Source organism: Hippoglossus stenolepis, chromosome 15, assembly GCF_022539355.2.
Source record: "Hippoglossus stenolepis isolate QCI-W04-F060 chromosome 15, HSTE1.2, whole genome shotgun sequence".
Lineage (NCBI taxonomy): Eukaryota > Metazoa > Chordata > Actinopteri > Pleuronectiformes > Pleuronectidae > Hippoglossus > Hippoglossus stenolepis.
The window spans coordinates 18,037,318-18,049,329 of NC_061497.1; the positions used below are offsets into that span (position 1 = coordinate 18,037,318).

At 42.0% G+C, this 12,012-nt stretch overlaps 1 protein-coding gene across 1 annotated transcript in view; it reads right to left on the reverse strand.

The window, feature by feature from the left end:
* The window catches only part of LOC118122058 (stAR-related lipid transfer protein 13), a 50,070-nt gene extending 38,058 nt beyond the window's left edge, over positions 1-12,012 (reverse strand). The window contains exons 1-4 of the mRNA XM_035178477.2: positions 11,891-12,012; positions 9,790-10,732; positions 5,604-5,738; positions 1,690-1,869 (exon numbers count right to left, since the gene is read on the reverse strand). Of these exons, the coding sequence (XP_035034368.2) occupies positions 1,690-1,869; positions 5,604-5,738; positions 9,790-10,578 (1,104 nt within the window). The 5' untranslated portion in view covers positions 10,579-10,732; positions 11,891-12,012. The remainder of the gene's footprint in view (positions 1-1,689; positions 1,870-5,603; positions 5,739-9,789; positions 10,733-11,890) is intronic.

Genomic DNA, 12,012 nt, shown 5'->3' on the forward strand with positions numbered 1-12,012 from the left:
TGCTGATGACGACCATATGACGACCTTGATTCTGGATTAATTGATTCCAAGTCTCATTCTAAGATCAGTTCCAGAGTCTCTTCATTCTTGATTAAAGAGGGTTGTTGGACTTTTGAACCGCGCAGTGGTTTATTGATGGTGGTGTTCGTCATGTTCCGCGCTGCTGACACAGAGAGACGTGACCTTGCATCCAGCTGGAGGGAGAAGAGCTGCCTCATCCTTTTTCTTTCACCTCATTTACACAACAGCAGGAAACATGCAGACCGAATGGGGAAGCACAGAGAGAGAGGGAGGAGGATGACGGAGTTAAGGGAGGTTTATTTATAGGAAACAGTCAAAAGACAAAATTAAGAAAACGTTTACTTTCCTGTAAAGAGCTTTGGGTGTAAATGCATAAACTATGCTGAGGCAGCACAAAGATAAAAAAAGGGAAACAATACAAATTTACAAATAAAAAGCCATCCCTCCCTTTCTACTTAGGCTATGCCAACTTTTAAAAATTCAAATAATTCCATCTCATAACGATGTCATGAATGTTTTATTTATATCATATGATGACGATTGAATGGTTAATCAAGATCATGTCTTACAAGTTATTAGTTGCATGAGTTAATGCACTGCTACACTATATTTTATCAGATTTTCTGACTTCTTTTTGACTTCATCACAACGTCACTTATAATAAAACATCATGTGATGGAGAATCATTTCATGATCAATATATGCATTCGATTGTCTCTATTATTTGAGAGATATCTTGAGAATTGTCTTAACAACCTGCTTGTTTTGGCCTTGACTGATCAGCTCCAAAAGTTAATCATCTGAATATACCCTCCAAAGTAATATTCCTACCAAGTTTGGTGAAAATCCATCTGTGTGTTTTTTAGTTATTCTGTACATACACAGACATATAGGGGGGAAAAAGACAACACCCTGTTGATTCTAAAGCAGTTTGTTTCAACACAGTCGAGTCATGGTCACGATTACACAGCACAAAACAGGTCTGAGCCTTCAGACTGTTTCAAATGCAGCTTGGTAGAAAAATCTGAACTTCACACAGTTAAATAATCAACTTATGTCAAGATTCATATCAACCATGTGGTTGATATGAATCTCCTGTTAGAAAGTGTTGTTGTTTGGCTCCGAGCCAGCGTGAACACAGTTTATAAAGACGTAGCGAGGTCAGAGTTAGCAGCAGGGACGTCTACTTGTTTTAATGAAATCTGTAAGATGATCAAACTGAGATACGCGTTATATCCTTTTAGTGTTTTATGTTTTTAAGTGTTTTTTAGGGCAGCTGCACTTTTATTCTGTGTTATTATTCTGGGTCTTACACAACATGTCCTTGTTTGTTGTTTGTTGCACAATGTTCTGTTCCGCTGCTGCTGTAGCACTTTGGCACAATAAAAGTTTCCCCATGGGGACGATAAAGTATATTTGATTTGATTTGATTTGAAATCACAGACATTATTTCTATTTGTGAGTGTTAACTTGACGTGATTATCTGTTGGAGAGGCCACAGTGGACAGAAGCCTCGTAGCATCTGGGATTAAACAAAGAAATCAAGTCACAAACTGATACACAACCGATTCTGAGCTGGAAACCAGTCGTTGCCATTAAGAGTCTCTGGCATGAACATTATCAGCTGGACCCAAAACAAAACACACACAGAAACACAGTCTGGCTCACCCTGGCCCGTCGAGCGTCGAGGTGAGTAGGGGACGAGAGGGACGAGCGGGTCAGGGGCCTGCTGCGAGTCAAAGGTCGTGAGCGCCGTCTCGTCAGTGGCTCACATTTGTCTGGAGACCTGCAGCTTCCCTGATCCTGACTCTGGGCTTGGCTCGCCGTCCTGGCCAGAGCAGGGGCCCCCTGGGAGGACAGAGAGGACGTACAGTCAAGAGGACGACACAGAGAAGGTGCAACATAAAACCATTATTGATCTTGGAGACAGCTCCAATCGAGAGCTTTTCTGGAGGCATGATCCTCCTACGCTGGGAGATATAGAGAGTATGGATGATTTATTTTCACTCATTGTAAGAAACTGTCTCACTCTCTGTCCAGTCTTCTCTTCTGTTCACTTGTTTGCTTGTGTTATTTGCAGTTGTGTCTCAAAATTACAGATTTTATGCCCAAATTCAACACAAACTGTCATGTCTCACTGCAGCTGGTGTAACTGCGGAGTGTTTCAAGATATAAAGACGCTGCTGATGATGTGTCCCCCCCTAACCTTATCTGAGACCATCCTCATCCTCATCTTCATCTTCACTCACTGAAACACTGGAAAGTCCGTGAGGGACTGTAGCACTTGAGGGCTTCCCGCTTTTCCCTCCTGTCTGTTCCCCTCCCGTCCTACACTGAGCTTATGACATGGATGTGTGTGCAAATGGGAGAGTGTGAGTGTGTGCGTGTGCGTGTGAGACTGAAAGTGAAGGAGAAATGGCATTAATGTCCACAAATGCACAGAGAGACACAATTCCCCTTCATCGCAACACACAATGCTTGCTTGTGTAGAAAATTCCCTTTCTGACCTTGTAGAACATTTCCATCACAGGGAGGGCGCGATGCTGTCGCTATTTTCCCAACAGTGTGGTCACAGTTAGATAACAACATCAAGGACTGTGTCCGCTGCACAAAGAAGCTACAGTTCAAACCGAAAGTTGGTCAATGTCTCAACTAAACTGTACTTTCACATTCATTATTATAAATTACAGTGGTTTTTTGCGAAATGTGGGAATTCTCCTTTTTCTAATGGAAACAATAGAGATGAGGAGTCTGCAGCTATACTCCCATGGTCTGTTCTTATACATGTGTGGTGCTTTGAGCCAAATCAAAGGTAACATCAGCTCAGCATATATCTCCAAGCACAGAGCTGAGGCTATACGATCGATCGTATCAAGACACCTTCCTAAATGGCGCCCAGAGTACGTGAATGAAGTGGAAAGACTGAAGGAGGAGCAGGAAGCTCGTCAGGTTTGAGAGCCAGATGTAAATGTGGGCAATGTAGTAGCTTCTAACTGGTTTCTAAACAGAAAACAGGCTTGGGTCAAGTCAAAATGGCAAAGTGGCGCCAAGTGTCTTGTGGTTTGCGATGTCACAGATATTTTCAGAAACGTATTTTGCTACGATTGAAAAAGGTGCAAAATCAATGTTACATTTTGGGTCTAAAGCTCCATCGGCCCCAATTCATTCTGGATGTGGAAGTTCTCTCTATATATGAAATTCTCTGGTACTAGACAAACGTTAAGTGATCACTAAAGCTTTTAAGTCATACCAAGGGAGCTAAGAATATGCGTGACACTTTCATGGTGATCCCTCCATTATATAGTCAAATATTTCACTTAATACCACAATTGTGAATATCCTGTACCAGGGGAAACCCCAGATGAGTGTAAGGATTCACTGTCTGGGAACCGCGGCGGTTGTGAAGACATGTCAGTCGATGCTGACAGACGTCCATCCAGCTAAAAATATCCCTAAAATCCCCAAGTCTCAAAAATAGAGTTATTGGCTGGTTTTATGAATATAATTGGTATAATTGAGCCTGTGGTTGAATGATAATATCTGTTCAGAGTAGAGTGGCTGAGGAAAGAATGAAGAGATAATCAGATCATATTTTTTAGAGGGAACATGAATATTTCAGGGTTTTTTCTATGTTTAGCTTGTGACAGAAAGTTCAGTTATTGGACGGCACAGTGGAAGAAGAGACTGCTAAGAGAAGTTATGATAGTTCATGAGAAGTTCATTTCTTTTTTTAAATTCAACCAAATCTTAATTCTTTATCACTCTGCACCCACATCCACACATTACTGTTTTGGGCTGAGGTCATTTAATCTTAATTACCCAATAAATATTTGACATATTTGGGATAAATGGTCTCTGAACATTTTTATTGATTTCTCTCCTTTATTGATCATCTTATTGTGCTGCATTGTGTATTTTACCCTGAAGGGTCGCTGCACGTCGTCTATCCTCGCTGCAAATAAAATTTACTTTAGCGTCATATAAAAATACTGGACACATAATGGGACACACTGAGCTAAACATGTCTGTTTTATGGATGTTTTTTCCCGAAGTGCCAGACGGTTTGATTGAGATTAGCCTGATTAAATGCAGATTTTTTATAAGAATTCCTAAACTTCTGTGCTGTTGGTTTAAGAGCTGTTTGAGGTTACCAGATTTACACTGGGTAAGCGTAATGAGGCAGCTGGAATGCCCTGTGAGAGGAGAACAGGGGAGCGCAGCACAGACACACATCTACAGACTGTTCCTCCTCCAGAGAATCATGTTAAATACACCTTTAAAGCAACAATGTGCGGGAATAGGCTGAGCGCTCGTTATCTGTGGTCTCTGAGGGGGGATTGGTGCAGTATCCAGATGGATGCCAGACAAATCAGAAAGTACCTGATTCATGAGGGGGAGTTAATGGCAGAAAAACAACAGGCCTGGAAACTGTCCAAACTATTATTCTTAATGAATCCACCCCATAGGAGAGACTGCCAACCTGGCAACCCATTCCCCTGAGTAGGCTCTCTGTCCACCATGTGTGTGGTACCCTGTATGACTTCATGGTTAAATGTGCTTGAGTGTGTGTGGCCACGAATAGTGTGAAGTAAAGTGTTACTGAAGACATCTGAAGGTAACAGCACTGCCTAACTTCAATTAGATTCTTATAAAGTCTCGTGAAAATGTCGTCCATTTATTATTTTAATTCAAATTCCATACAAATGTTTCTGTGCCTTTAAGGTGTCCTCCGTTAAAACCCAGTGAGAGCCAACCTTCAGACGACCATTATGAACTTTCTAAACTCAAGATTGTATTTCTTAAAGAGGTGAGTACTACTTCTGCCAAGGAGGTCATGTTTTCGTGTGTTTGTTTGTGAACAGGATTGGACAAAATCTACCAGACGCGATTAGGACAAAACTTGGTGGAAGGATGTGATATGAGTCAGGAATGAAACCATTCAAGTTTGGGGGCAGATCCAGGATTTAGTTTCCTTTTCTTTAACATTTTTAGATTTAGTTTTGCAACGTTTTAACTGATTTCTCAAAAAAAAATACTTAATTGCGGGGTTAAAACAGGCACATTTAGGGAACTGATGTGTATTAGTGTGCAATTTGGTGCAGATCCAAATAAAAATCTATAGAATCTAAATGTGGTCTCATTAGGGGACTGTTGGGCCTTGGCGGTGGTGTGTGCTCTACTATACACCATTCAACTTTATGATAACTTTATAAAAAAGTTCTAAATCATATTAAAATGTGCATAATTGAGTTGAATGTTTGGGATCTGAACTGAAAAGCAGATGCAGTTTTTAAAATTATATTTTCTTTTCATTCGTTATTCAAACAAATGTCCATTTTATGATGTCTTATTCAGCAAATTAAACAGAACTAACTTGAAGAAAGTATATCTGCATAAAATAACATTTTGCATCAATCTTTCTACAGTTTCTACAATTCTTCATCCAGAACTACAGATTCAGATTGTAAAAAAACTCCCCATGTCAACTTTAGGATCAGTCTGTTAATTTCCTTTCACCCTTTTAGCTCCTGTCGATTTGTTTTTTTGTTTTTTTTACATCTGGTCATCTGAGCTTTACTCACCACGGCGCTCTGCTGCTCCTGCTCAGCTTTGGTCTCATCTGGTCGGGAGGAATCAGCCCTTTGGATTTCCTGGTTCTCCTCATTGAGCCGAACCAACTTGTTCATCAACAGCTCCATGGAGTCACAAGCAGCAGCCTAGAAACACGCGGGTTGAAAAGACATAAACGCAGGTAAATGTGGCTCATGGGCAAACTCTGGGGTTAACGTTCCACTGGGGCCTTTCATTTATGCTGCCCCCCAACACACACACACACTCCTCATCCACCTACTCCACCCATTCGTGCTTTTTCAGTACACAGTGAACCCCACATCGTGGAGGAGGTGACGCCTTCTTAATGAGATTATTGCAGGGCGAAGACGACAGAGGAGAAAAATGTGTAAAGATAGGTGCTGGCAAGGAATAAGCTGCTTTTGCTGCAGCTAAAAACAGCAATGCGCCCAACGCACGTCATGTAAATGTGTTGTATTTATCCGTATCACAGTTATGCACATACCTAATTCCCTCTCTTTTCCTTTCCACCCATTGGTCGTCGGCTCTGACTGAGACACTTGTTCGCCGGGCTTCCAGGAAATGAACAAACCGCTTTGTTTCTGGGTTCCGCTGCCAATCCCAGAGTCCCAGAGGCTGATAGCACAAATAGGGCCTCTTTGAGGAGCTACAAGTCCCAAAACAGCCCCCTCACTCACACACCACACACACACACACACACACACACACACACACACAAGTATGTCCTCACCCACCCACCCACACACACTCGTGCATACAAACACACCCTTCTGTCCACTCCTATTCCCAAACCCATCTTGCTGACCAGTTTAAAAAATGTCTGCAGTAACAGCTTTGGCAGTAAAGCCATTTCCTGTGTGTTGCAGCCCCCACATCTCCAGATTCCTTCACTCTGGAACACAGAAGGCTGCCTATGTGCACCAGGCTGCTATTTTTACCCTCACTATGAGGGACAGAGCCGGGGCGAGGGGGGGAACACGGGGAGTGGAGGCTTTTCGGTGGCACGAGTGACTGCAAACATGAACACACCTACACGTACACACACACACACACACGCACACACACACACACACACACACACACACACACACACACACACACACACCACACACACACACACACACACACACACACACACACACACACACACACACACACACGGTGGCATGTGAACTGTGCTAATGTGAACCCACATCATTGCATATCCTGACACACATTTGCACACACTCACTCTTCACAGTGCTCTCAAAGTTCATGAAATGTTAATGGGATTCTGTCCAAAGTATTTACTGACGACCGAGCTCTTAATGCATCACTGGATCTCTGCCACACGACCATTTTATTAGTGGTCTGAACTGTCCTGGACAGGCTGAGACGCCTATTAGCTTGATACACATCACTATGAATAGCTAAAGAAGGGGAACCACAGTGTGTGCTGCCACTCTGGAGTAAACAAAACATAACGATATGTTCTGTAGAGGAGAGGAAACACGTAAAATCGTGTGTGAAATTATCTCAGAGTCAGTTTTCCTCGGCTAAATCCTGGGGAATTAATTTGCTATGTATTTTTATTTCGCATTCTATCTATGGACCAAAATATTATGTGATTCAGTGGAGCACATTCCTCCAGCAAGGCCCAACAGTCCATGTTAATTCAACCAAATTGCTCAAAATTTCACAAACTCATAGACATCAGTTCATGTGCCTGACTTTTTTCATCAAGATACATAAATTATTAATAGTGAATAGTGAAAATGTTGAAAATCTAACAATATTAAAGAAAAGAAAAAAATCCCAGTCCAAACCTGAGGTCGGATATAAACCAGCTCTCATTCTATATTCTTTCCTGTCATTTCAGAGGAATTATAGTTATGTTATCAGCCTCCACAGCTACGACCACAACAATCAACTGGATCTCAATCATCTAATTGAGAAGGGAAATCTTCAGCGCTCCGTTCTGTCCCAGTTAAAAAAGATACGCACGTCTGCAGCAGTCGCTTCACTTGAGAACTCGTTTAGATGATTTTCCAAAATCCAGAGAAGCGTGTGGGACATTTCCAGCTATCAGGCTAAATATACCAGTAGAAATGAGTAATTCATGAAGGATGGGCAGTTGCACTTTTTGTGAACTGCGAACAAGAGGCTGGTGATTCAAGAAGCACAAGTCAATCCTTTGTTCATCTATAAAAATAATATATAGTGTTGTGCACTCAATAAAAAAAAAAATTCAAAATATGTTCTAAAGTTGATGAGAAAAGCGGACTTGGTTTTACAGGGATGTGTCCGAAAAACTATTCACAACTGGGTCATGACTGTAGTGAGTATTACAGTCAAGATTATTATCCTCATTCCTCTTTAAAGGCCAATTAAAAACTTGTTCCTTACTCTACATTCCTCAAATTATTTCATCTGGCAGAGTTGTTACCCGCAATGAGGAGTGTGACGAAACTGCCCGAGCCAAGATATTCCAAGTATGCGGAGGCACAATGGGGCCTCTCAGACTTAACAGGTATTCAAATGAGCATTGGCCCGAGCCTGTCAATAAGTGACTTTAAAAAGCCACTTGGTCAAACTCTGAGAACGACGTTCGGAGAAGCAGCGCGCGGAGAACAAATCCTTTCATTTCAGGCCAAGAGGGGCGAGCGGTGTGCCAGCGGAGCAGCATGGGAACGTGCCAGCGACTGACGGCCGCTCTGACAGGTGTGAGAACATGGTCCGGGGCCGGCTCACACTAGAGGATGCCCACTGGTAGAGTAAATGCCGGGGAGGTGGAGATGCCAACGTGGGCCAGGAGAAAAAATTAGTGGAATGTATGATTGAGGGTTTAGCAGTCAAATTATTAATTTTTATTCAGGTCCCACACATAAACACACTGTTTTCTCCCTCACTTCAAAAACTCATATACCAGAGAATTCAAGCGGTAGTAAGAAATACCTTTATGACCTAGATTAGCTGCAGAGTATGTAGAACAGGAAACAAGATCAAAACCGTTTTTAGATTATAACCTCCACCAAGCAGATTATGTTTCCACCTATGTTTGTTTGTTTATGTGTTTGCAGGATTAAACAAAATCTTCTAAACTGTATTCCATCAAACAAGCTGGAAGGATGGGATCTAGGGCGCAACCGTAATATTGTGGTGCGGATACAGATTGAGGGGCGGCTGCTTATAGAAACACTTCTTTTTTCTTTTAATCTGCTACTATAAGAAATAGACAATGATGTGTAGGATTGTCCAGCCCTAGAATAGTTATCCGCTTTACTGTATCATTAGTTTCACCTTTATTGATCGGCAAAAGCACAGAAATACAGGAAACATGGGGACAAAGTAGGAAGTGGATAATAGTGAAAAAGTGATGCTAAGGCCGAATCGGGGACATTACGACCACATGTTTCTGAATCTTTGCATCTTTGACCGAACCTCGAAAAAGAAACAATATCCTGTTAGTGTGTGTCTCTGCAATCCTGCACCAGGTAAATACAGGACTGAGTCAGAACACGTGCTATGGCATCATACATGAAGCAGTACATATAACATGATGTAATAAATGAAGATCGTATACATTCACTTTAAATCATTGGAAGACTCACTGGACCCACAGTCCAAAAAAAAATACTCATGCTGAAGAACCTGCAACAATTAGACATTGCTGCCCTCTAGTGGTGTAAGTAGGCTTCACAAAATTGGCTTTTTTTAGTTGAGAAATCTTTGGTATGTGGCAGCAGTAAAAACACAAATAATAAAAAGTAATGAGGGTTCAGTGTCACAGTCACGGCTCATTGAGAGAAACTTGAGCTGTTATTAGTTAAAGCTGCGTTTGCTGCTTTAACGAGACAAATGTATGAAGGCCTGTCTGTCGTGTGACAACATGAAGCTGCTGCTTTTTTTTCTTTCTAGAATAAGACGTCTCTGATCTTGTTTTCACACTATTACTGTCTTTTATTCATTTATCCTTTACTTAACCAGGAATGTCCCACTATGATGCCGTATGAAATAAAATACTAGCAGGGACAGAACACACAAAAAAAATACAAAAAAACAGCCAACAGACTGGAAATCAATGCCAAAAATGATTTATGGGAAATAAAAAAGCTAAATGGTCAAATCTGTGACATTGTTGTGTGAAAAGCGATGTTAAAACATTCCTCAACCTGCCAAGAGTCTTGTATTTCTCACCTGTTTCCCATTGTTCTCCTCTTCCTCTCCGCCACCTGTGGACTTGGCACTGTCCTGGCTGGCTGGCTTCGGCCGGCCAGATGCGGAGCCGTTAGGCTGGGCATCCTCTCTCTTCCTCAAGCACTTCCTGTTCCTGCTCAAGTTTCTACGGCGACGACTGGCCAGGAATTCCTTATATTGTAACGTCTCAGAGAAGTCGTCATCCTCGTCATTGTCACCCTCTCCCTCCTCGGTGCTGGGCGAGGAGGACTCGCCGCCGTCAGAGCTCCCGTTGGACAAAGTCCCCCTGTGGTCACAATCATAGTCGCAGAACACGATGACGCTCGGCTGGTGCTTCACTATTCGGAGCCCGTCTGATGAACAGTCTTCTGATGGAGACACACTTCCTTCTTGTTGCTCGGGTGATGTGACTGCACAATGAGAATTATTATGAGCAGCAGCTCTGTGCTCCAGGTCCGACACCTCCATGTCTTTTCCATTAGCCACTTCTGAGCTGTGTCCATTCTGCTTTGAGTCAGGATTAGTTGTATCACAAGTGGAGCTGTTATCCATCTTCATCTCCCTCCGTCTTTGGTCCTGACTGGCCACAGGATCTGGAGCAGAGTTTAGCAAAGGGACAGGTTCAGACATGGTTCTCCTGTGGCTGCTGGAGCTTTGAGTCGGGAAGGGAACTTGACCTTGCAGGCCATCCAGAGAGACACCCACAGCCTGGGGGTAAATATCCCTGTTGGGCTGCTGCTGAACAGCTGCTACTGGTCCTTCAAGCATTACCAGTTTACCAGTCCTCATCTGGGAGTTGTTTTCTGGTGAGCACACTGTCGCCTCATGATCCTGATGAATCAGCAGATGTGATGAAGCAGCTGAGATGAAGCTGTGACTGGACGTTTTTTTTACACTTTGGCCCACATTTGAAATCTCCCAGAAAATTCCTGTAATACCTGAGCTGGAGACAGAAGGAGAGAGAGAAAGAGCCTGAATGTAAATCTGGGCAAATTGATTCAAGTTCACACATGCACACTAAAGAATAAATACATGTAATAATCCAGCGTCAGAGGTTTCTGTGGGTTAAATGTATACTGTGCATATGGATTCAGGTGTGACTCTTAAGAAGAAGGAAAAGTTTGCATTTCATGATGAATTCATAATTTTTGTCCTGGAACATGAAGACCTTGAGGCAGTGAGACGTGGTCCTCTACTCTATTACTTTACCAGAGTTTGAAACTATACTGGAATGACATACTGTTAGGTTTAAAATAAAATAACACATTATAGTAATCATACCTAGGTTTGGTCAGGGTTTTTATTTCGAATATGTTTAAAATATTAAAATATCAGTGTGCTTCCACGACCAATATTCAAAATGAATAAATCCTGTCCGAAGAGGAGTAGGAAGTGAATACTTATCACCTCATACCACCTTTTTTTCATATTTTATCAAAACATCTTTTGAAATGCTGCAATATTTCAGGGCTTAAGTGTAAATTGTAAAGATAAATGTATTTGCAATGCAAAATAAAACTGTGTAAAATATGGTATCGCCTATTATTTCTATCAAAATCTGATTTGTTATAACTGGATACTGGATATTAAAGAACCACAGATGTGATTGGTCCACGCAGGCCAACGTTTGAGTTCATAACATCCCCACAGCGAGAAGCTGTCAGACCTTTTCTTTTTCCACAAAAAAGAAAAAAAAGAAAAAGCATTTTGCTCAAACCCATTGTTTTTTCCTGGAAGATATTTTTGGCTGTGGACAACACACCCTTCCCTCGCCTGACGTGTTCCCTGACACTCACAGTGGAGGGTCTGAAAATCAGCTTCAAACCCTGGAAATTCCTTCACTTTAAAACTTTCCTTCAAGAGTTTCTTCGTACACACATGCAAACAAAGAGACATTTGTTCCAAAGCCATGTGTCAGCCAGTCTGTGGAAAAAAACATTACTCTGAAGTGAGGTAATACGGCCTGATGTGGTAAATACCCAACAATTAAAACAAAGGGGTGTCTGTAACTTTGACGTCTTTCGAGGGTAAAAATATATTACTAACCCTAAAGGTACTATATGAAGCTTTGAAGTATCAGAGAATTCATATTTCAACGTACCAGATGTTTTAGTACAGGAGTTGTGTCATCCACAAACACATCCAAAAGAACCGGGAGGTAACACAGGTATCCAGCCACGGCAGCTCGGCACTCGAACGCTGCACGACACAGACGATACAGAA